Genomic DNA, 26,080 nt, shown 5'->3' with positions numbered 1-26,080 from the left:
TCCCTCCTAGACCAGAGCAACATCAGATAAATCTCTGAGACTCGTGCTTTCCACCTTCAGAAACCTGCGTGAGGAGCTCTGCCACTTGCAGGATGACCTGGGGGTAAGTCCTGTTCCTCATTTCCACGGTGAACCCACATTTTCAGCTGCCAGCAGGGAGTGCAGGGATGGCTTTTCCACGGAGAATCCAGACTGCAGTGCATGAGTGGCAGTGGCTGCTCTGTTCATGCCCTTGCACCTCTCACACCAAGCAGGTTCCGTGGCTGCTGGAGGCTCTGGCAGCTCCAGAGGTTCTCCAGGGTAAGACATCCCACTTGGAAGCTGCAGCTCTGGGGCTGTGGATACAGGCAGCAAATAATTGCTGTTAGAGAGTCAGAAATGTTTTCTACAGCTGCCCAAGTACTTGACAGCGCTGGGAATGTCGCAGCATTCTCCTATGAAATGCAAATTTTAGAGTTTTAACTGTCATATCTAACAGAGAACAAGGAGTCTGTGCTGTGGCCTTGGTTTTGGTGTTGGTTGTTTTTTTTAGTTGACTTCTGTTTAATAGCTGTCAATAATTCTCTGTGTGTCCTGGATCCCAGTGCTCAGCACCCAGCACAGAGCCACAGGCACAACTCTGTGCTGTGCAGTTAAAGCCTTAACTTCAGGAAAATTGTTTTCTCAGTTCCAAAACTTCACCAATGACATGTTGCACTTCATGTGAAGAGTTTAGGGAAATATTGCAGCTGTTGGCTGTGAACTCTTTGCCCTGCAGAAGCTGGAAACTGACAACGTGTTGCTGAGGAAGGATTTGGCTTTTAAGGATGCTCAAGTAAAAGAATATGAAACTCTGTTGGCTTCTCTGAGGGAGAACAATCGTCAGCAGCAGGTAAAACCAAACCCATGTTTGCACTGCAGTTCCACTCAGCCCCAAAGCAGTGTCTGACTCTTGGGCTGTTCTGAGAAGCTGCTGCCTGGTTTGTGTGTGTTTGTGTTTCTGTGTTTGTGTGTGGGCCTTTTGTGTGTTTGTATGTGTTTCTGTGTTTTTGTGTGTGTGTGTGTGTGTGTTTTTGTGTGTATTTGTGTGTGTTTCTGTTTGTGTCTCTGTGTGTCTGTGTGTATTTGTGTTGGTGTGTCTCTGTGAGTGTTTGTGTGTGCATGTTTGTGGTTTTTTTTGTGGGTTTTGTGTGGTTTTTGTGTGTGTTTATATGTGTTACTGTGTTTGTGTGTGTGTGTGTTCCCGTGTTTGTACGTGTTACTGTGTTTGTGTGTGTGTGTGTTTGTGTGTGTGTTTGTATGTGCTTCTGTGTGTGTGTGTGTGTGATGCTGTCACCCCTGAGGATCCCTGTGCACCCATTCCCTGTGTTTCCCAGCAAGGGCTGAGGGACAGCACTGCCAGGTGCCGCTCCCTGGAGGAACAGCTCCTGTCCCTGCGGCTCAGCGAGGGCGAGAAGGACTGTCAGCTGAAGGAGCTGGAGTATGGCAAGAGGGCCCTGGAGCAAGAGATCCAGAGCCTCAAGCTGCAGGTACGAGGCTCACCTGGCCTGGGTGCAGTAGCTTAGGCACACACAGATGCATCAAAGCATGAAAATAACAATCCTGATGTGTGTGTAGAGCTGCTCCAGCCCAGCCCTGCAGACCACCACGGACGAGCTGTCGAGCAGGTACGTGGAGATGATCAACAACCTGAGGGACGACAAGGACCGCGAGATCCGCAGCCTCAGGGTGAGTCCCTGCACCTCTGTGTGTGTGTGTGCAAACAGCTGCTCCTGCAAGGAACAGGACACACCTACCAGATTGGCTCTCAGGCCTCTTCTGGGATGACTCTGTTCATAGACACCAATGGTGCCTCAGAAACTCTGAAGGTAGAACATAAAACTGATTAAAAGAACCCCAACAATTCCTCAGCTGTAGAAACCAGGGATCAGTCTGATTAGGGGACTCTTCTAAAGGGATATTTTGTGTGTCCTGGTAAGTAAGAAACTAGTCAAAAGACACCCAAAGGAAAACAAGAACAAATCCCAGTCATAATCACAACTGTGTGTAGGAAATGTCTCTCATGGAAATCAGTGTAGCAGTAGCAGAATTTGATTTGTTCAGTGTTGTTTCAGCTTCACCGACTTACAAGACTATTAAATTGATTATGGGGGTAGAATTCAGTCCAATTATCACTTTCTGAACTTACTGTGAGGCTCAACTTTCTGGTCAGGGTCTTAGTGTTGATGTTGTTAATGAAAACTCCACCCAACTCCTGGCTCCCTCCTGCACGGAGCACTCCCACCTCACTGCTCCTTCACATGTCTTACAGTCACAGCTCTGCCAATTCCAGCAAGATATATCCAGGAGAGAGGGAAGCAACAGTGACTTGCAAATGAGGCTGCACGAACTGACAGCGATGCTGGAGGACAAAGACACTTGTATTAAGCAACAGCAAGAGGTAAAATAATTCAAGTTGTTTCTCTTCTAGGAGTTTTTGTATTTAAGTCTCCGCTTTTTTTTTCAGGAAGTCACTTGTCCTCTCCTGGCTCAGGAACTGGGGTTAGCATTTGTTCCAGCTGAATGCTGTTCCTCTGCCAGAATCTGCAAGGACAGACCTTTTCAGCTTGCTCTTTGGAAGGAAGAAATGCAAATGTTTTGTTGTGACTTCACTGAACTAATGCTTCAGAAAACATTAACTCACGCGTTTGCTTTGGCCTCTCCCAGGAGCTCTTCAGACTGAAGCACGAGAAGCTGTCAGGCAGTCAGTCCCCTGGTGTGACAGCCATCATCACTAAGAAGTAATGCACTTATTTACCCTTCCTAAAAATACATCTTTTGCATTTCTTTCCCTTCTGCTAAACATGTTCTTCCTGCACATGCCTTAGTCTCACCTGTTCAGCTTAAGGGGGAACAAGTCAAGAGAGGTTTTCCTGTCTGGGAGGACTCAGCACTGTAACAGCACTCGAGGGTGGTCAGTGTGTCACAGGGACTGAAATCTGTGCTGGCTTTGGGTTACTGGGGTTAAGGCCTGGCTGTGGGGGAAGGGCAGAGTTAGTGACTGGGACACAGAGCTGAGGATCTCAGGTTGGCAATTCTCCTCCACAGGTACAGGAATCAGTATCCTATTCTGGGGCTCCTGTCGGATGACTACAAGGTCACATCACCTGTCAATAAATCACAGACTATTGTCATTGAGAGGACTGGAGAGATATGGAAACATGTAAGTTCACCTGAGGTGATGCACTGTTCCCTCTGCAATCCCTAAGTGTTCAGCTGAACTTCAAAGCATTAGCCAAACTGAAAACTGACAGCTGAGACATGTGTTGTGGCAATTTAACTCTGCTGCAAAGTGACTGATTCCAGTCAGGGCACTGTCCTGGCTCTAGAGCAGTAATTGGTGGGTGGGGTACAAATAAAACCTTTTGTTGTTTTCTCTGCCACTTAATTACCCTGAACAAAGGCAGCAGCTTTGTTCTAGCACCAGCCCCCTGGGTGTTGCTGTACTGGGCAGGTAGGCAAGGACTGTGTTCTCAGGTGAGGAGTGTTCTGGGAGGGCACTGCTCCTCTGCACCAGGATGAGGAGTATTTTGGGTGGGCACTGCTCCTCTGCACCAGGAGCATTAATGACTCCAAGCCATTACTAAACACACTTCACCACTCCATCCCTGAAACTCACCTTGAGCCAGGGCAGTGCCTAACCCAGGAATGCAGCAGAGAGGAGACTTTTTAAGGAGTGATTCAGAGTGACAATAGGAACCAGGACTGCAGCAGCTGTCTCAGTGACAGGGCACTGGCTGTGGCCCAAGCCTGGTTACAAGGTGAGGCTGGAGGAAGCTTAGCATGGCCAGGTGCTGCACAGGGAAGGAAGGTGGTGACACTGCCTGCAGGCACAGGGACACAGCACCACACACAGGGGCTAAGTGGTTTTGGGGACAAACCAGCAAAGAGACAGTTCTGGGAGCCTCTGGAGCAGGTGAAGAGTAACACACCTGGTATGTTACCTGCAGGAGGATTAAGAAAGCAAAAGGCACAGGTCACTGGCAAACAGCAGTTTTATTACTGATCTCTACAACTCATCCAGTTGCATTGCAACCTAGTGAAGCATCAAGCAATTAAACATCAGTAAAGAAATTAAACTAGAAAGCATTTGGTACAGAGGATTTAGATTTAAGAGAGACATTAACAAAGCATTTGGTCCAGAGGAAAAGGCTCCCTGGAGCCCTCAGACAGTCACAGCCCAGGCTGCTGGTGAGAACCAGGAGGTAACTGAGATGTTTACAGCAGGTGGGTTTGTTTTTTAACAAATCAGTTTGTGTATTTCTAACAAGCTGTTTGTTTCTTTCAGGAATGAAAGAAACCTCTGAGCAGTCAGAGCTGTTCCAAGGAGTTCACAACCACTGAAACTGCTTTACTTTCTGCTCCTCTGCATCCCCCAAAGGTTCAGTGTGATAGTGAGGAGGGCTGGGAGCACAGCAAGGACTCACTGTTCCCTCAGGAGAGCAGGGTGCCATGTCTCTGTGGACTTCAGCTTTTCTTGACTAACCTCTGTCCTTCAGCCAGTCCTGAAGTGATCTAAGAGACAAAAGAAGACACCTGAAACCTTTTCCTCTTCATACCTGTAGCCACATTCCTCTGTCCTAGCTCCTGGTGCTGAGAGTAGGAATGGCACCAACCACTCTCACACATCACAGGGCTGGGTCAGTGCTGCAGTTTGAGTATCACCTGCATGGAGAACTTCCAAAATACCTCACTGAAAACCACCTACCTTCACCTGCCTCTGTAGGGGAGGCTCAGACATAAAGGACAATTACTCCACTTACACCAGCCACACTCCTCAAACCCAACCAGTTCAGTGAAGGGTTGGGCAAGGGCTTGTTTAGAGAATGTTTCTGACCCCAGAGGTGATGTATTTCAGCCCCAAAACAGCTGTAAGTATTTATTTACTGTGCTTGAAATTTTCAAGAACTTGGTATATTTTTATATAGAAAAAACTTTGTATGAAAATAGCTCATGGACTAAATTTCCTGATCAGCCCAAACTGCCATTTACAATTTCTGCTCCTTCCAGGACCACAGAAGTCCTTTCAAAAGGATTTGGTACTCATGATTGAGTTGTTGTCTGAGCAACACAGCACAGAGAATCACAGGGGAAGTTTCACTGATGCAATCCTAAGGTGCTTCTTTCGCATGGGGTTCCTGCTTGGCTTTACTTCTGCAGACATGTATTTCTGCTCACAAATAATATAGACCACAGACACTGTCTAACAGTGAGAGAATGCTGGAGGCTATGTGTAACCACAAAATAAACAAGGTGTAACTGTCTGAATCATGTCTGTGTGTCCTGGAAACTTCCTGTGGCCGTGGGATGTGAGAGGGGTTAGGTGGTGTCTTGTTCCTCCGCACAGCTCTTTACAGGTGCAGGACTAGTCTTGGGTCCCTTTTCTGGCTCCTGCTCCCAGTCTTTCCCTCAGTTCGTACTGGATGTCCAGTTCATCTCGTGCTCTTCAAAACTGGAGAAAGAGACACGAGTAAAACCTGTTCCTTGTGCTGCTCTGAGTGTGTCCAGGTTGAGCCAGGACAGCAGTTTCAGAACCAAGTCAGAGTTTATACCAGCAACTCAAATCACTTCAGCCTAGTTCTACAGGAAGAGGCTTTAATTACTTAAGTAACCTCCTCTGGGGAGGGTCTTGCCCCTCTGAAATCACTAACTGTTCTAAAACACTCTAAAACAACCCCCATGGCTGTAGAGCAGTGAGGTACATCAACACAGGGTTAACACACAGCAGTGGCAGTGTCTTCTGTCCCAGGAACTAACCTCAGTTTCACTGGCACCAGGTGACTTTTCTCTGCTGACCTGCATGAATAAAAGGGGAAGAACCATATCTGTTTAATGCCAGCAGTTACCTGTGCAGGACTGTGCTCCCAGCTGGGCTGTGCTGCTTGGCAGGGTCTGCAGCAGCTTGGCAGAAGCTACAAAAAGCAGAAACACGAGTTACTGATGGCCACAATCACCCTGTGCTCGTGGTTCAATCACTGCCAGAGCTATGCAGGGATTTCCTCCCCATCCCTCAGCTCTGCACGACCTAACCCCAAGGCACAGCACAACACACCAGTGAACACCCTGAGACAGACACAGGCTCTGACCACGGTGAGACAAAGCCATGACAAAGGCCACAGGAGGCAAATGATCTGTTTGGCATATACAGCTGGTATGGTGATAACTCACAGGGCTAACACTAGGCCTGCTCCCCACGCTGAGCAGACAGGATAAAATCCCAGTCTGTTTAAAATAATAAATAAATAAAATCAGGACAGACAGATGTCTGCACGGTGTGGGGTAGGACCAGGGTCCCCAAGGCTTGGTTGGGCAGTTGAAGCCACTGTCAATGCTGCAGAGCACAACAACATGTTACTCACAGATAACACAAAGCAATAGATCCTGGTCCAAAATCTAAGTAAGACCAGCAGATATAGCACAATGGCCACTTATTTATGGGCAGGCTTTGTCTTCATAGCAGAATGATTTCCAAACCAGATGTAGTACCTGTCCCTTGCCATGGTCTCAGCTGTTGCCTCTTTGCTGTTGAACTGGAACTGATTTACCTAACGTGGTTTCTGCTGGAGTCTACAGAAACACATTTTTCTCATTTACTCAGCTCTGTAACCACTAGTTATAATATATATTTAAACACTTTAGATAATTTCCCACCTCAATTTCAGGTGGGTCCACCAAGACTTCATTTTTTTCAGGAATAAATTAGGAAAACCCAAGGGCATTTAACTTCATATATTGACAATATACATTCCACCCCATTCAAGTGCAGTGTTATCAAGTAACCCCTCAGTGCCTGAACACACCTGACAGAGTGGCAGAACAGCAGGAGAAAATAGTCTTATGGTTTCCATGACTGACCTTTCTGCCTGTATTTCTCTGCCCCAGCTGTAATAGAGCCCTGGTTCAACAGTTACTGAGAGCTCCAACAATCTGCAGTCACAGAGACTCCACCCAGGTAACTCACCTCTAATTTCAGGGTTCCCTGGTGTTCTTCTGTGTTTCCTCTCCATTTATTACCTCTAATTGTGGCCATTTGAAACCTGAAGGAAGGAAAACAGAAGATGAAGCCATGAATCAGTTGTAACTGCACCAGTCATTCCAGTAGCAACCTGCACTGACCCAGTGTGACCATTCAGAGAAGGTCCAGGTTTGTGCTCCTCTGCTGGCTCAGGCACCCACACTGTGCTCATGGTCACTTCCAGCATGGGGAGCAGCAACCCCAACACACAGCTGAGCTTCCTCACTCGGCTGCCAGGCAGGGACAGCTTCACCCCACTCCCTTCCCACTCCTGGCACTGGGGAGCAGCATCCCATCCCATCCCATCCCATCCCATCCCATCCCTAACACTGGGAAAGGCACCCGTGGAAGTACTGAGGCACTGGACATGAAGCATTTTCCATGGTGACAACACAACAACCACCAAAATACCTTAAATATTAACTGGGAAGGGGCACTGAGAAGGCTCTAGGGGCTGTGCCTCAGTGCTGAGGAGTCAGGGGACACTTTGTTCTTGCATTTCAGTTTAAAACACCACTTTCTAGTAAATCTTATGTCAAGAACAGCAACCAAGCTCTGGCTTTGATGCAGAATTATTACCTGGTTATTTGGCCATCTGTAAGGTGGTAAAATGAGCCAGCACAGCTGTGTCAGTCAGAGGGCTCATCCTCAGGCTGCTGTGAAGAAACTCCTTCAGTCCATTAGTTCAGTGGAACATTCAGGAATGAGCACTAACATTGCCAGAAAGCCACAACTTTACATACCTAAGATTTTCTGAATGCCACCACCTCCTGCTCTGCCTGCTGAGCCTGCAAAGCAAAGCAGCAGCAACACAAACCAGAGGTATACACATTCCTGTCTGCTCAATTCTGCTTTTTGGTGCAAAACCTATGAGTTCAGTGGCTCAAAGCCTGTTGGGGAATCCTTGATGAAGAGTTCACTTAATATCACACTTTCTTCTTCAAGTTTTTAACCTACTACTGCTGCTCAAGGACTCTAAAAGAGAGGGAAATTAGGATAGCAACACTTAGTACTTCACCCTGCAAACTGTTCTCACAACACAGAGAAAAAGATAAAAACCTACCTGGCTTTTTCCAAAGTATGTGACAAGGTTTATGTTCTCTTAAAGGGAAAAAAATTTCAAGGGAATGTCAACATCACATTTGATAACGACCTGAGAAATCAGCAAAACAAAATACATTACCTGCAAGTTCCAAGGGTTAGTCAAACCAAAGACTCCCAACGCTCTCCCCTCACCGAGGTGATAGACATCACACAACCTGTTTACTGGAAATGCCATCACAGATTAATTAGTGGATGCTGTAATTAGGGCTATCAGGCAGGTTTGCAGAGAGTGAGGCTCTCCTGCCCCCCACAAAGGAGAAGCAAACCCCAAAGCTCTGGAGTGCAAGAGCTGCGTTTTATTGTATGCCCGTTACGATGAGTAACACACTTAGAAATAATAATAATAATCCCACAGAACAGTGACAATCTTATTTTACAGCGTGTACATCAGGTTTTTTTTTACAGCCACATAAAACACGTATTCATCTAAGAGATTTCCCAAATTTCACTTGTTTTTTCTGAAGTTTAGAAATATAAAAAAAATTTATTCTCGAGGAACTGATTCTCATCTGGTGCAAAAAAAAAAAAAAAAACCCAACAAAAAACCCGAACGGAAATATGAAACATTATCTGGAACACAAAGCCACAATATAGCATGAAGGTACAATTTCTCATGTGAACAGCTGTGTGCAAACATGAAGCAACTAAAAAAAGGTAAAAAATACACATTATATGCATAACATTTATGACCAGGTCTGTCATTAAATAGCCCTAGAGCAGCTCGTTATAGAAGCGCCACGGGATCTGCAGCATGCGAACACAAAGCGTTTCAAGGATGCATATTTTAAATGTATACACTGTAAACTCAAGATCCACCTCCAAACTCTAGTGGCAGCAGATTTTTCTGGTTAAATACTGCATATATACTTTCTTACAGGTTGAAAAAAAAATGCATGTTTATAGCATGGTATAAGATCTTCTTTTTTGAAAAGAATCGATTAAAAGGTGCAATTTTATGCCTCTATGGAAAATTTCCCTATTAGGAGGTAGGACAATAATTGTCCTGCCTGTTAAGAACACTGCCCTAAAGCACTTCTAAGTACTCTGAATTTTAATTAAAAACCCCTACAAGTTTTCAACTTTGTTTTTAATATTCTTTTTTTTTTTAGAGAAGACTTTAAAGTAGTGAGGAAAACAAAAAAATCAGTGTTGAAGTCACAACACTAAGAGCTGCATCCATTTCATCCTTAAAAAAAAAAAATCAGATTCCCAGTTAATTTTGTTACATGTGCCATACTGAACAACATTCAACTGTAGTTTCAGGTAAAAAAAGGGAAATTATATACATATACATCTTTACCCCTAGCACCAGAACACCACCTCTGAGACCGTAACAGAATGCTCTATTTCCAACAGCATATCCTGCAATAAAATAGGTTATAGCAGCTTTGAAAACCAGTAAAAAATTTCTTCTTGGACCTAAACTAATAAAGGAAACCAAAAAGTTTCCCAATGAAATGTTTTTAAAAAAACAAACAAAAAAAAATGAAACCGAACAAGGGACAAACCCCCCAAATTTGAGCAGTTGTGGAAGTTAATCTCTAGGCACAATTTCAAAGGTTGTGATGAAGTGACTGACTACAACTCCCTGTTCAGAGCTGCACGAGGAGTTTGGCTCCTTGGCCACCCCCTGGGCTCAGCCCAGCTGTCCACGTGGGAGACAAACACAATCACCTCTGCTCTGCTCTACTCAGCACTGGGAACACTATGCACTTTGAGGACATTCATCCAGCTTTCTGCAAATATAAGACATTCATCCATCCTCTGCATTCTCGAGTGCTCTTTAGGCTCTGCTCAGCAACAATCACAGGGCTACGAGATCCCCTGCCAACCCTCCTGCCTGTAAGACTTTCGATACAAAGAATGGAAAGTTATGGGTTAAGATCAAGCTTTGAATACCAGGAGAAACAGTTCGTGAGATTTATTTTTTTTGTGTTTTTCGCCCCCCGTTAGCACACAGTTCTACCTCCTCGTGGAGCCATCACAGGATGGCCTCCTTGTGGTGCCTCATGATGTGCTGGTTCTTCTCGGAGGGCCTGCGGAAGCCCTTCTTGCAGTACTCACACCTGTGAGGGTAGTCCTTGGTGTGGATGGAGATGACGTGGCGCTTGAAGCCCGACGCGTCCGTCGTGCTGTACTCGCAGTACTGGCACTGGTACACCTTCCTCCCGCTGTGGGTCTTCATGTGCTTCTTGAGTTCGTTCTGCTGCCTAAAGCCTCTTTTACACCTTTTGCATTTAAAAGGCAGGTCCTTGGTGTGAACCGACAGGATGTGCCCGCTAAGTACAAAAGGGTCGGACGTTTTGAAGTCACAGTGCCTACACTGGTGGATCTTTTTCCCTTTGTGGGTCTCGCTGTGTTTTTTGAGCTCCGAGGGCCTGTGGAAGCCTTTCTCGCACACCTCGCACTTGTGGGGGAAATCCTTGGTGTGAACCGAGATGATGTGTCGCTTCAGGTCGCTGGAGTTGGTGCTCTTGTGGTCACAGTGGGGACACTGGTGAGTCTTGTGGCCCTGGAAGAGCTCCGTGTGCTGCTGCAGCTCCTTCTCGTCGGCGAAGGCCTGGGGACAGTGCTCGCACTTGAAGGGCAGGTCGGTGCCGTGTTTGGTTTTGATGTGAGTTTTCAGGTTGGACTGGTCAGCACACCTGAACACGCAGTGCTGACACTGGTATGGCTTTTCCCCTGTGTGGGTCCTCATGTGCTTTTTCAGCTCCGAGGGGTGTCGGAATCCCTTCCCGCACTCCACGCACACGTGAGGGAAGTTCTTGCTGTGGACTGCGAGCAGATGCCTATTGAGCAGTCCCTGCTCTGCACTCTCATAGTCACAATATTTGCACTTGTGTAGCTTGGGCTCCTTGTCCCTCAGGATCAGTTTGTTGGAACTCAGTGGACTTGCCTCTCTGTATCTTCTCGTATACTCTGTAAACTCATGGGTCTTATCGACTTTGTTTATAAGTTTATGGCTTTCCAGATGATTGTGGAAACTTACTTTTTTGTTGGTTGTAAAGTCACAGTCTGTACACTGGTACTTCTTCTTGATCATATGATCTGGGTGGTTCTTCATATGCCTTTTCAAGAATCCTCTGGATTTAAATTTTTTCCCACAAATATGACAAGGGTAAACTGTTAGGGGCTGTCCATCAGGACCTATTATAACAGCTGTTTTTGAACAAACAAAAACAAGTTATGAAGGAAACACATTTACTGATGAAGAAGCTTTAAATCAGCCAAGTGCTGTTCAGACTCATGCACTTACACTTGCAGCAGAGAATGGCTCAGTAGTTTAAAAACAACCAATCCACAGCACCTATAGTTTATATAGTTCTGTTTCAGAAACTGCTCAAACAGATCATCAATGTCACATGTGCAGTGAATATAGCCATGGTTACTCTTTCATAGCTTGCAGCATTCCACTGAATTGCATCATCAGCCCTGACTCTGAATAGCAAAAACTATGACATTTTCTAAGCACAGAACTGGAGGGGGAAGGACACAGGAAATATGCAAATCATCATTTATAGCTTTTAATTCTGCATCAGCTTAAAAAAAAGAGAAAAGGAACAGCAGAGGAGTGAGTGGCACCCCGTGACAATACCACAGCCATACAGTGTTTACCTGTTTGCCATTGCCTGGCCTCTCCTCTCCTCCTTTTCTTGGTTTTTTGTTTGAGCACTCTATTAGTGCTAATGCTATCACAAATCTGCAGGTACTGTGTTGCATTACCGTTTTTGTTTTCTAATCGTGTATCCAAGTTATTTCCTAGAAACAAAAATTAGACATCGTAAAAACCTCAAACGACTCATCCCTTTGGGACTGACGACTGGAATTGCACAGCAGCTTAGCATCTACTTCTCACAGACAAGCACTGCCCATTCCTCTCCCATGCAATCCATTAGGAGGAATCATGCCAACAGGGAGCACTATGAATCTTTCCTGCTAAACTCAGGAATAGAGTGGTTTAAACACTGATTCGTGTCTAAATATATTCCTTGATTTCTCAAGGAGCCTCTCAAGACATTAATATCTTATGAGTTATGCTGCTTGTTGCCTTTTACTTAACTTGGCTTTACTTCTAAACAACTACATTATCTCTTTTCTGCCTGCAGAACCCTGGAAGAGCCTCCCGACCCCCCAACCCTCTCCAAAGGCCTAACACATCTAGAATGGTTTGGATTCAAGGCAGTAGAGAAGGACTGAGGAGTCCTTCAGTACCCAATTCCCTGCACTCCCTGACCAGGAGCACTGACTCCAGGTGTGTATATTCCCAAGGACAGCACATTAATCTAATGCTGTGACAAGTTCTCACCTGCCGCTTGACCATCTTCGTATCTTCGGGGAAGTCTTCGTTCATCTCCTGCAGAAAATGGTATTCCAGTCATTATAAATTACAATGCTTTTCTCAGGTGATGGCTTTGAAAGTCTGATAATGAGAGAAAACTAGCTTAGCTAGTAAGTAACAGCTTAGCCCCAATCCAAGGGAGCTGTGCAGCTCACAGCCAGTTCAGTGCTCCGTGAGCCCCAGGGAACAAAATCCCATCTTTAATACACCCTAAACCTGTGTGTGCATGCTTACCATCCTGGCTTTCCTGCTCTTCCTCATTAACATGCTTGTTTCTGCAAACTTTTAACCTCACAGACACCTCAGATACCAATGCAGAGCTGACCTGGAATGCACAGTTTGTTCTTGAGTTGGAAGCACATTATCTTTCTGGAGTAGCACCAGGTAGATAAGAGGACTTGGACCTTATCAGCCTCTCAGCACTCTCCTACATGAGGCACCACGGAGTTCTGGGAGATGTACAAGAAACACCTTAGGAGTGTATTCCTCATTTTGCACTGGAAGTGTTTGCTGCCACGTGCCAGAGCTCTGTGGTTCTGCAGCACTTTACCAGCACAACTGCTGTGCTCACATTATCACTCCAATGAATTTGAACTGACTCACTCAATTAGAACATGGACCACAGATGCCCAATACCCTCCTAACATCTTCACACACCAGAAGAGCATGAAATAAAAGAATATTCAGAATTCATGCTGTGTCCTGGTAAGACACTTTCACTATCTGAAGCTTTGCTTCTGTTTCTGACCTGAAGGACTAACAGGCTCAAAACACTGAAATTCCTGGGAACACATTTATGTCAATATTCCTTTTTAAGCCTTTCCCCCTTCCTCTTAGCTAATGTAAAATACTTAAGGCTATTCCTGTTGTAAGATCTTCAACAGCCAACCATTAAACCCCACATGCTCTGTCCATCTGAGCTGGGATGAGGAGCAGTGTAAAATCTCTCCTAACAGCTCCTCCATGAAACTCAACACACAGCAATCCATTCCCTCTCTGACAGCGACCAGAAGGAGCTGTTTCCAAACCCCTAGAACACAGTGAGAGATCATCACATCTGCACAAAGATTCTGGAAGCTGCATGAGGGAGGCAATAATGGGTTTTCAGCAATAAGCAGACAGATTCCTACCGTAAGCAGCAGCCCAAGCAACAGGGACAAAGGTTTTATTCACACCAGAGTCCTCCAGCTGGGTGTCTGGAAGGGATGTGGCTTCTTCTTCACCTACAATAACTTCCATATAAACTTCATCTGCTATTTCAGCACAGCCTGGAGTAAGGGAGAAGAATAAAGCTTTAATTTGATTCTGCTCATCCTACCTTTCCCTTTGGTTAATTTGCTCTCACTCTGACTGATATAAACCACTTTTATTCCTTTGGCATCTAGAGCCACCCCTGTCCTGAGGGGATCATTGTTTACTCAGAATCCCTTAAAGAGAGAAAACACATATCAAAAAACACAAAGCCAAAACAAATACCAACAGGATTTCAAATACACAGACTCATGCAACTCATGACATTTGCCACTTGGCCAGAAAGCTGCTGAGACAAGGCAATAACTCACAGCAAAAAGAAGTTTGACTAACCTCATTAACTTCATCCACGGACATGTTAAATGTAAGATAAATAGTGAAATGATTGCATACAGGATGCACAAAGTGCCTTTATCCACATCACTTTCAAATGATTACAGCCTGTCTTTTATTTTTAGGGAAGATCTTAGTTTTCTACTACTTCAGGCTGAAGAGTCCTTCAGAAAATATTACAATGTCCTTGAGAATGAAGGGCCTATTGGTGCACAAACTGCATGAGAAACAGGAAGGTTTCTTATTATGCTTACTAATATCTTCATCTTCCTGAGAGGAGTCCTTAACAGCCATGTAAACCATTTTTTCTCGCTGCATCCTCCCCACACCTCCTTGTTCAATCACTCCAGCTACAGAATGGCCATTGTGAAAGTCACTCTCAGTGACAATTTCTGTCCCACCTTTAACACAAAGAAGTGACACACGTTAAGTAAATGTGAACAAAGCCACTGTAAAGATTAATTTCAGATTTAAGTATTTTTTTTCTTATTTACAACAAAATTGGTTCTAATCAAATTACAGTTCAGTGTTTTTATAACCAGGTCTGTCGTAAAATCATGCAAGTTTGGTACCCTGGAACAGAGGAGGAAAAAGGTGTCTTGGTGTGTCCTGGTAAGCTTAAACAACCATTCCCCAAGGATCATGAGCCATTGAGGTGTGCTGGCAGTGAGCTCAGGTGTGACTGCAGACACACACCTGCCCGTGCCCACCAAAAAAATGACTAGTTTTAACCTTGCCCCAAACACAGCCTTGAATCTCAGATATTCCTAGTGAATCATTGAATCAATTAGGTTGGAAAAGACCTCTGAGATCACAACTCCAACCTATGATCTAACACCACCATGTCACCTAGACCATGGCACTAAATGCCACGTCCAGTTTCTCCTTAAACACCTCCAGGGATGGTGATTCCATCACCTCCCTGGGCAGTGCATTCCAAAGTTTAAGATGAAGATTCATCTCAGCTTCTGTGCTCCTTACACTGAGCATCAAATGTCCAACAGCACCAGCTGCTGCTGAGGGGAAGAAGTGCTCCCAGCAAGGACTGGGATGATTTGCTGGAACCACCTCAGAGCTCTACCAGAAGCACTGAGAGCAGCTCATGAGAACAGCTCTGTTGAAAATGAGTTTTGAGCCTGATGAGATTTTGGCAGCACCTGCTGCTGCAGTAGCAATGTGCCCCTGGAGACTCACAGCCTGTCCCCAGAGGAACAAGCTGTGTTTGGAGAGCAGGGCCTGGCAATTCATGCAGGAACTGGCAGATGAAACAGATGCCACAACAGATATGGGATGTGAAGATGTTGCTTCTCCAGATCTTTTCCCCACAGTCTTAGGAAGCTCCTCACAACCTCTTTCTTATATTTGAAAGGAATTAAGGATCAAATACTGAAAATCCCAGGGGCCTTATAGAAATACTCCCTAACCTTCAGCCCAACCAGACATTGTCTATCCCAAACAGGATAGCAAAGTATGAGAAGTTACTCTGGCAACCTAGTGCAGGTTTCTGCTTTTCCAGGTTCCAAAGGACAGACAGGTGAACAGTACACCCACTCCTGGAGCACCTGGAAGTGCTGGGTCTGTCCCTTGGCAAAGAGAGCTGCAGGGCAGTTCTGAGTCCCTTGGGAGGTTTGGAAGGTCTGTCCACTACAGCCCCAGCAATCCTCCCACCACTGGCTGTCCACCACGAGGGACCCACTGCCCAGGCTCTGCTGTGCTGACATTCCATCAGAGGAAAGCAGCAGCTGAAAAACAGCTGCAGACACACAGCCACTTCTACATTTGGGCTTTGGCTGCCTGAAAATAAATCCTGCTGATCAAAAAAGAACCCGAGACCAATCCACACCCTGTGTTTACTGCAGCCTCCACAAATGTCACGTTCTACACAACATTCCAGTCCCTGGATTACATGGAATTAAGGACAACAAACAAACACTTCACACTACTGGAAGAACAGAATTAAAGGTACCTATTTCCACATCATCTTCAGCTTCAGCTTTAAATATGTACACTTTGATAACTTCTGAACCAAACCCATCATCTTTAGCAACGTCATCATTTGCCACCTCAGTGCTGATCTTCAAGGGAGTGTTTCCTATATGGTCCAGTTTCTCTCCAACATCATCCACTGTAAAGATAAGAGAATAAGAATGAGGTTCAAACACACTTTTAGAAGTCCAAGTAAGCAGCAGCATGAGCTGCTGTGTTATTCTCCCCATGCACAATAAAGCTTTGTCTTCATAAATGGCCTTTACAGAACAGTTTGTCTCAACAAACTTCAAAGAGATTCCAGAAGTTCAGTATCATTTTACTGCAACTCAGGAAACACAGTAGGAATTACAGAATGAAGGACACAAAAGGGAGTTGTCATCAAAGGGAATGTGGTAACTGGTTATGGCTGAAACTATTGTGCTCAGAATGCAAAAATCTATCAATAGTTAAAACTAAACATCTATCCAAAAATGGTCAAAATTAACCCAGAACTCCCTGCTGCAGTCTAAGAGTCTCCAGAAGTTTCACTAACACCGTGATGGCTAAAATTCAGCAGCTGAAACTCTTGTGAAGAGTGAGGATTTGCAGCATACTCCCAGCTAAAGTGTGCATCAAAACTCTGACTACACCTTCTCCCGAAAAGAAAATATTTTATCCACTTTACCACTTGAAAACACACACATTAATGAAGATTATTGTATAATATACACCTGATTAAAAGATGCAATGACAATAAACCCAAATACTGCTGTGTCAGGTTGACTTCTCATTCTTTGCTATACACAACTCAGTCACTGATTATTTGATTTATATATCCAAATGCTTATTTCTACCCCAAAAACTACATTCCAAGTGCAGAAGCAACACTATTGTGGTAAAAAGGGCAGTCAGACAGACACCCAGAGATACACCCCAAACTGCCAACCCAGAGGGCACTGAACTAAGCATCTTTCTGACATATGTACTGCCAACACACTTCTCTCTGAGGATAAAATTAGCTCCTGTGCAGATGGCCAGCACAGACCTGGGCAATGCTCAACACCCACTGAAGTCCTCCAGAGACAGGAGAATCCCATAAAACATAAAAAAAATGAATTCAGCACCTTCCAGGGAAACAGCAATTTGCTGCACACAACATTAAGGTATGTGTGCAGTAGGTGAAACACAGATCATACTAAGCTCTTCCCACACAGGCACAGGATTCCACAGAACACTTGTCCAACTGACACATTTTCCATCCCCATACTGAGAAACCTCAGCTCTACTACACAAATCTTGGGCTGCATCAGGTGAGCAGAGAAATTGCTGAGGACAGGACTAGGTAAGATGTAGCTAAGTACAAAGGAATATTTGTTTTTGTTTTAGAACCTCTGTAAGTATCTAATTTGATGGAAGTTAAATTGAAAACATAAAAAAAATGCTAGTTTAGGTGGATTTTTGGTACAGAACAGATTCATTCCATTGCTGAAAAAACATCAAGCCTGGATCAGGAGGGGAAAAAAAATTAAAATGTCTTCATTACAAGAGTTTTTAATAAAAACATTCACAAATCTCTACTGAAATCAATGCCAGCAGCATCCACAGCTTAATCTGTGAGAGCCTGACACGCTCTGCATGGTATTGATGTCACCTGGCAGGACAGTGGGAACAGTCAGAGTGGGAACAGCAGAGCCAGAACCTGGAAGGTTCCTCTGACACTCAAGTTTACCAGCACCAGGTGAGCCCCTTCACACCCAGTGTGGGAGTGTTACTGCATCTGCTAATTGACTTTTGTCCTCCTGCCAGGAGGGAGCTGTGAGCAGAGAGGATCATGCATCCTCTACTAACATGAAAAAGAGGAGAAGCTAAAATATACTTCTTTTGGAATAAGTTATTTCCATGCATTTACAGTGCTTGAATTTATTAAAGACCATTTTCTTTTCTGCAAGGCTTTTAATGTTTGTAAGTGCTTTATCCATATTTTCTACAGTGATACATCTGTGTTTAGTTTTAGCACAATGAACATTTCCAGTGCCTGTTTGAGTCTTTGAAGAACTGGAGGTCACTCCCAGTCCAAGGAGGATCACACACAGCTGTAGGACTGGACATGCTGCCAAAACCAGAGGGAGTATTCAGAGCTCACTAACTGGAAGCTGCTCCTGTAAATTTAGCACTGGGAGGTGATGATAAAGATATTTTCAAATCTGCATCTCAAGCAACACCAACTTCTTCTAGACTCATAAATTATACAAACACAAACGTTATCAGTTTAACACACAATAAGTATTTTGTACTGGAAGTTAACAACAGCAACTCCCTGTGAACAGGGAGGGAATCACATATGTGATAACGAGTTTTTACCATGGCTAATTTCCTCCCATCCAACTGATACTGACTGCACACCACTGTGTAGCTGGAGGAATAGCTAAGGAAAAAACACACAACTTCACATAGCTGCCTTACCAGGACATCAACTGCAATGCAACACAGGTTACATAAAGGGAAAAAATGAGGAATTTTCCCATTTTTATCACATTATTTTCAGCAAAAAAAATAAATACAGCATGTGCACCCACATACTGTTTTACATCTCACATAAAGTCACTGAATCCTTATTTTCCTTTACAAAACAAGGAGTCCTGTCTCAGAGGGGCAAACTTAGAACATTGTTTTTTAAACTGATGGTTACTCCCCCACCACTAACCACCCTGTGTATTTTCAAAGACATTCAGTCTCTACAATTTCAGCTGAAAAGAATGGAAACCTATCAGGAAACCTCCAGGGCCTCTGGAATCACTTTGCTAAGAAAGCAAATGTGCAATATAACAAAATCTGGAAAACACATACTGGACTGAGAAAATGATAAAGATACAGAATGTTATCTGTTGCCTTTGGTTTCAAATACCACCACAAGATACTGAATTGGCAATTGTTGCTGCTTGAATTGCTGTCTTATAGGAAGTAAATTTTGTGGTTTCCATCTATTTTTCAAACACATTTAGATAAGGGGAAAACAACACAGCAGGACAAGGAATATTGGTCAGGTTACGAAATGTTTTCTTTTTTAAAAGCAGTTCATGAAAATATTCTGTTGTCTAAGTGACAGGACTTCAATCACTGCTAACCCACAAGTGCTTTTCCCTGGGACAGCTCACAGGAACAGGAATGCTCACTTTATGTCAATAGAATATCAAAGTATCTTCCAGATCTGACCCATCCACCAGAAGCACTACATATTATTATCTCATCCCTTAAAATTAACTGAAAAAACACAACAAAGAACCTTTATAAATATATGCTGAGTCCTCCTGAATAAATAAGGTGTAAAGGACCTGAATCTTCCTGAACAGACAAAATGTAAAGGAGCTGAATCTTCCTGAATAAACAAGGTGTAAAGGAGCTGATCCTCCAGAACAGACAAGGTTTAAAGGAAAACTCAGCACACTTCCAGGGTTAAACTTACCTTACTTGGCTGTTTTCAGGTGTGTGATGTCCAGATACACCGTGGATTGCCAGCTCCCAATCCATGTGATGCCTCAGCATGCACTATGCTGGTGATATCACACCCACCACAGGAGCCCAGAGGGATAACAGGAGGGCAAGATAAGTCCCATGGTTTGACCATTTTCCGTCTTTGTCTAAGGTCTGATATACTTGATGTCAAAGTGAAAATAGAGGAGTAGGAATACTAAAATGTTTAGCAAATTATGCAACACTGTACTGCAAGAGACTAAAAAGGAGGTGGTGGTGGAACAGTACCTTACCCCTAAGGCCAGCTCCAGAGTGGTTCTGTGGTGGGTTTGAGGTCACCAGCATAGTGCATGCAGGGGCAGCGCTCGGGGCGGGGGCTGGCAAGCCGCTGTGGGTCTGAATATCGCAAACCTGAAAAACAAAAAGGGGATGTGTTCAGCCACACTGTGCCCACTGCCCCCTGCCAACCTGGGACGTGCTGCTCAGCAGGTTCCCACCTCACCATGAGATGGGGTCAGGGTCTCCCCACTGAGCTCATGTGCTCTCTAGCAAGGCATTCCGAGGGGTTATCGTGGTACTCAGTGGAAGATGTGAATGGACCAACTTTAAGTCCTAAAGCTGATTCCAAAAGCTGAATTCATCTGCAGTGATTATCTTCCACTGAACATTTCCAGTCATGCTTAGCCACAACTATACAGACAAACATACCATTCCCCAGCTAATATTTACACAATACAATCACAAATAGTGCATGAAATACCTATGGGTGTATAGTATATGGGTAGATACTCTACCATGGGACTGTCATCTCAAAAGGGTGAAAAATCACCTTTCAGCAAGGTTCCCTCCAACCCAAACCATGCTATGATTCTGTTATTTAAGTTCTAACTTACTATTTAACCTGTGACTTCTGTCATTTAAGTTGCAACTCCCAACGAGAGAAGGTAAGCTACAATCAAGTTATAAAGTTATGGATGCTCCAACCCTGAGAGTGTTCACAGCCAGGTTGGATGAGCCTTGAGCAACCTGCTCTGCTGGGAGGTGTCCCTGCCCAGGGCAGGGGTTGGGGCTGGGTGACCTCTAAGGTCCATTCCAACCCCTTAACACACTATGATACTATGAAAATTCCACACTCAGCTCAGCTCCATCCCCTAAAATGTACTGTTTTGGAAATTCCCAAATGTGTTCCACAGAACAGTTGGTAGTATTCCCTAAGGGATTTTTATGAAGATCCTCTCCTTTTTAGATGCTAAATTTCATTAAAAGACAGCTAAGTATTTTGAAATTCTTTAAAACTATCACTTTGATGTGATTTACATCATGAAACAGTTCAGCAGTCCTACATATACACCCCAGAGGAAATATGTAAAGTTCACTTTCTACAGTGTTTAGTTCAGTTCTGGGCCCCTCAGCTCAGGAGGGACATTGAGGGGCTGGAGCAGGTCCAGAGAAGAGCAACAAGGCTGGTGAAGGGACTGGAGCACCAGTGCCATGAGGAGAGGCTGAGGGAGCTGGGGGTGTTCAGCCTGGAGAAGAGGAGGCTCAGGGGAGACCTTCTCACCCTCTGCAACTCCCTGACAGGAGGTTGGAGTCAGGTGGGGGTTGGTCTCTTCTCCCAGGCAACCAGCAGCAGGACAAGAGGGCACAGACTCAAGCTCTGCCAGGGGAGGGTTAGGTTGGATATTAGGAAGAGATTTTTTCCAGAGAGAGTGCTCAGGCATTGGAATGTGCTGCCCAGGGAGGTGGTGGATTCACCATCCCTGGAGGTTTTCAAGCTGAGACTGGATGTGGCACTTAGTGCCATGGGTTAGTGACCACGGTAGGGTTGGACTTGATGATCTTGGAGGTCTTTTCCAACCCGGTTGATTCTATGATTCTATACAGTATTTACTGAACATTTGTTAATTTAAAAACAGAAGTAAATAAAAAGGGTTTTAACCTGCTTTATACATCGAGGCCTTTCTCTATCCTACACAATGGATATCTTCATAAACAAAGCAAATCCAAGCCTAATTTAAAAACAATTAATATTTACATCTGCCTCATTATTCATTTTTTCTGACAAAACCCAACAGCAGATCCTTTGTGGGGCCAGGCTATCACAGCCAGCATGACACAGCCTCAAAACTGAGCAGAGGCAACAGACCTCAACTTTGTCAATGATCTGGATGAGGTGATCAAGTACAACCTCAGTGGGTTTGCAGATGATACCAAACTAGGAGGGGGATTGATCTGCTAGAGGGCAGAAAGGCTCTGCAGAGGGACTGGACAGGCTGGATTCATGGGGTGAGGACAACTGCATGAGGTTCAACAAGACCAAGTGTCAGGTCCTGCCGTTGGGTCACAACAACCCTACAGGCTTGGGACACAGTGGCTGGAAAGACCAGCACCAGGGAACTCTGAGGGAGCTGTGGGGGCTTGGCCTGGAGCAAAGGAGGCTCAGGGGGAACTTCTCACTCTCTGCAACTCCCTGACAGGAGGTGCAGCCAGGTGGGGTCAGGCTCTGCTCCCAAGTGATAGGACAAGAGGAAACAGTCTCAAGCTGCACCAGGGGAGGTTTAGGTTGGATAGTGGGGAGAATTCCTTCCCCGAAAGCATTTCCAAGCCATGGAACAGGCTGCACAGAGCAGCAGTGGATTTACCATCCATGGAGGAATTTAACAGCAGTGTGGATGTGGCACTTGGGCATGTGGTTAGTGGTGGCCTTGGCAGGGCTGAGGGAATGGTTGGACTCAATGACCTTAAAGGTCTTTCCGAACCTAAACAATTCAATGGCTGCCTTAATTTATCTAAATAATTACTTAAACCAAAATCCTGGATGAATAATGTAGCTCCCAGCTGTGATTATTCAGGCACATCATGCTTATCCACATATAAAAATTTAATCTGCTGAAAACCAGGTCTCAAAGTGGCTTTGAGATACAGCAGAAGCCACGGGTAGGTTTGAGAACACCTGACAAACCCATGAACACATCACACACACCTGAGGCCAGCAGTAAGTGACAGTTTAAGATGCTCTGGTCTAAGTGCAGTGACCATCAGCATCAATCCCACTCTGTCTCAGAAGGAATTCCAAAGAGGGCTGTACTTACAATCACAAAGGTGCAGCTGGAAACAGTGCAGTTACAGACTACAACTCAGCTCAAGTACTCTGTCAGAAAGGAGGAACGTGTTCAGTGAAACAACTGGCTGCAAAACTCGTGTTCCTTTAGTCACAAAAACACACAGGAGGTTTTTTTGTTGTAGGTCTAATTTGCTTTATAGACTCATTTTTTAGTTCCTTTTCTTCAGTGATGTATGGCATTACAGTAATGATAGAATGATTTAAAATCATTGCTGCTCATCCTATACTGAATGAAAATACGTAACAAAAAATATTTTGCATGAGGGACATAAATGCTGTGAAGGATTGAAATCATTACAGTCATGAATCACTCGTGTCCTCTGTCATGAAATCTTTAATAAATGCAGCTAGTTGTGAACAGACTGACACTCAACACACTTGGCATTGACTTCTTTTCAACATATTGCTTCTGACTAAATAAAATCTGCTTTGACCTACTCACATTTCAATAACTGACTTGGAGAAGATCTGAACTGAGCTCCCATACGACTTAGCACATTGGGGTAGCAGTAACAACTGGTACCTCGAGGATAATTTAACCACTGAGGAAACATGATGGACCCAAAGTCCTTCCAGCTGCTCTAACTCTACAGGTAGTACAGGACCACACAATTTCCTTGGAGTTACTGCTCTGTGGGACTGGACTGGACAGTCATTTCCCAGTGTTAATGAGCCAATCAATTCCTGCACAGGAGCCCTTAGTGCCAAGTCCAGCCCAGAACAGCACAACAGACAATGAAATGCCTATTATAATTTTCAATACACTCAAACAATATTTTGTGGACACAGAGAAAACTTTGAGAGTCAGAGATCTCAAAAAACTCTTTCTTTGTGGCTTCTGACTAAATCCAACATGTTGCTTTTACATGAATCTGCATAACATTGCAATATACCTGTGGTGTTGGTTTGTTTCCATCTATTTTTTTAGAAACAATATTATACCCAAATGGAATGTTTAACTTTCCAAGGTGTTTTTCTTAATCTCCTGGAATATCTAGTTTCAGAAACACAAATGTACACGCTCATTCACTTGACATCATCAATGTCCTTCTCTTTCTTGCTGTATCAGTGATAATGGATTTTGCATCCAAGAAACCCAAATCCAGATACCAAAGATTAACTGGACAACAACCCATTCCCTCAGTGTTCCAGTACGGAGTCAGCAAATCCAGTACAGTAACTTCTCCCCACCAGAACACTCCTACTTCAGCTCATCTCCTGTTTGTATCTACCTTTGTGGAACTTACAAGAGATCATTAAGTAGTCTTCAGAAGTGCTCTTGCCATCGTCATCATCCTCAGTTTTGATGGTGACTGTGGAGCCAGGAACAGCCCCAGCTGCCTGGATCACTGCTTCCGAGTCCGAGTTCGTCACCAGCACCTCCTCAGACACCATGGTGGGGGAGTTGGCTCCGGACACAGAGTCCTGCACCACGTGCTCCAGGTGTCCCTCGGGCCCCGTCACAAGGTCTGCCACAAACACCTGGTCAGGAACCCTGACGGTTTCCGTTATCAGGTCAGAAGTCAACACGTGGTCACCGGTGTCCAAAGCTTCCTCAATGGCAACATCGGCCTCCAGAACCGAGTCGGGAACGATGACTCCCTCCGTCACCACGTCGGTCTCAGTGATGATGTCGGGGCCCTGCACAACCTCAGCTGCCAAGCCATGGTCCAGAGTGATCCCGTCATCGGTGACGACGTCGGACACCAGCACAGCCTCGGGCACGGACACCACGATGTGGTCTCCGTCGATGTGAGCGGTGCCAGCCATTCCAGCCACTAGGAAACAATGGCAACGAGGAGAAAAGGTTACAATTGCTGCATTACCAACTGGTTTAGCTAAGGAATGGAGGAACTGTGTAGGTAAGTTAAACACAGATGTAGAAACCTGTTAGTTAACATCTACATTCTGCATTTCACTCCACAAACACCACCCGAAGCATCCTGTGTTCTTTGAGCTAAGGGAAACAAAATATATCACTTCTAGCCATAATGGGGAGTTTGTCTCCAGTTCTACAATACTTCACTAAGGCCAGTTTGCAATTTAGTCTTTTTCTTTCAAATCCCAGTTAGAAAACATTTCATTCCAGCAGCAGCTTGAACCTTCACAGAATTCCTCCCTGAGGAGGAAGTGTGGTGACAAGACATTAACTGCTGTTACAATAAAAGGACTCTCATCCTTTAGGCTGCACTGGGCTTGGTAAAAACAAATACTCAGCTGTATGCAATATTTATAGCACAATTTCCAGCAGCAGAAGGAATGGCTAGAGGTAGAAACCTGGTTTCATTAACAGACTTGAGTGGCCAGGCATATTTGCAGACTGCTTTTCTAGATGTAAAAAGGAATGCAGAGTGAATTATTTTAACACACACATAAAGAGCAGTTTTAATCTTCATGAACAAAACACTTGAGCAATGGGTTCTTATCAGAATGAAAAAAAATTAATTGAAATTATTCAGCATTGTACTGCAAATGCAATTATCTGAGGAATGTGAATTCATGTTAGAACAAAGACATGGCCCTTCCCAATACCTGAGAAGGTCATCCCTGGGATTTTACTCCTTATTTTTAATAGAAAAAGTGTTTACCAAAATCCTGCATAATCATAGTGTGAGGCATTTTGGGTTCCTGTGTTTGCAGTCCCAGACTTCCACCACCTGGATCCATATTCAGCTAAGTTCATTCACAAACAGCTGCAATATAAACAAAATCAGAATTTATGTTGAACAGTGTTATGGTGTTGATGAGCTTTAACTGGATTAATGTGTCACAGTGACCAACACAGAGAAGTATTTACCCCCAAATTCAAGAAAAACATAAGCAGAACTTCATACAATTCACTTTGCTTTATTATTTTGGGTTAGGGTTTTTTTGATCTTAGCATCTATTAGCACCTGTGCACAAAGAGTGACCTTTGCTCTGCCCTGTCTGCACAGACTCTTTAACTGATTAGCAAGACAAGCAATTATGGGCGTGTGGAGATGCAGCAGAGAAAGTGGAGAATTGTATTGGGAGCATCAATTTTTCAGATTCTTTCCAAATTTGGATCTGTGAGACACTTCAAAACAAATTTGGATGTATACATTTAATTGAACACTATGTTTAATTACAGGTAAGCTGCAGAGAACACTGAATTTCTGAGGACAGAAGTGCTGAAGCTGATTTTCTCTTCCAGCAACTGTGTCTGAGTCCTTCTATTTCACTTTACAAGTGCCCCAAAAGGCCTGATGGCACACTTCCCCAGCCCTGGGTCAGGTTTGCAAGCACACAACTCCCCATCTCAGCAGGCAGCACCTAAGCACCACAAAGGCAACTCCTGTCAAATCTTCACAGACTGTGCTGACACCTCCGTGTCCCACCCCAGAGCCAGGGCTGCACCACCCGTCCTGGCTGACATTTCACTGCAAAACTGTCAGGTTAGCCTGGAAATCTTCTCTTCCAACACTGTCCTTCTGCG

At 44.5% G+C, this 26,080-nt stretch overlaps 2 protein-coding genes across 2 annotated transcripts in view; one reads left to right on the top strand and one right to left on the bottom strand.

The window, feature by feature from the left end:
* POF1B (premature ovarian failure, 1B) overlaps window positions 1-4,312 on the top strand; it is a 12,207-nt gene extending 7,895 nt beyond the window's left edge. Inside the window, exons 7-14 of the mRNA XM_009082753.1 lie at window positions 11-103; window positions 758-871; window positions 1,356-1,515; window positions 1,595-1,707; window positions 2,291-2,419; window positions 2,686-2,759; window positions 3,067-3,181; window positions 4,307-4,312. Coding sequence (XP_009081001.1) covers window positions 11-103; window positions 758-871; window positions 1,356-1,515; window positions 1,595-1,707; window positions 2,291-2,419; window positions 2,686-2,759; window positions 3,067-3,181; window positions 4,307-4,312 — 804 coding nt within the window. The remainder of the gene's footprint in view (window positions 1-10; window positions 104-757; window positions 872-1,355; window positions 1,516-1,594; window positions 1,708-2,290; window positions 2,420-2,685; window positions 2,760-3,066; window positions 3,182-4,306) is intronic.
* Window positions 4,313-10,118: 5,806 nt separating this feature from the next.
* On the bottom strand, window positions 10,119-25,290 carry ZNF711 (zinc finger protein 711). The gene is made up of 7 exons (XM_009082752.1): window positions 25,212-25,290; window positions 23,871-24,401; window positions 16,027-16,185; window positions 14,315-14,461; window positions 12,444-12,491; window positions 11,753-11,896; window positions 10,119-11,296 (listed from the first exon to the last, which is right to left on the bottom strand). The coding sequence occupies exons 1-7, from the start codon at window positions 25,288-25,290 to the stop codon at window positions 10,119-10,121; spliced, it is 2,286 nt and encodes a 761-aa protein (XP_009081000.1).
* Between the last annotated feature and the right edge of the window lie 790 nt (window positions 25,291-26,080).

This window comes from Acanthisitta chloris, unplaced genomic scaffold (genome assembly GCF_000695815.1).
Source record: "Acanthisitta chloris isolate BGI_N310 unplaced genomic scaffold, ASM69581v1 scaffold29559, whole genome shotgun sequence".
NCBI classification, from domain to species: domain Eukaryota; kingdom Metazoa; phylum Chordata; class Aves; order Passeriformes; family Acanthisittidae; genus Acanthisitta; species Acanthisitta chloris.
This window is presented reverse-complemented; position numbering and strand designations above follow the sequence as displayed.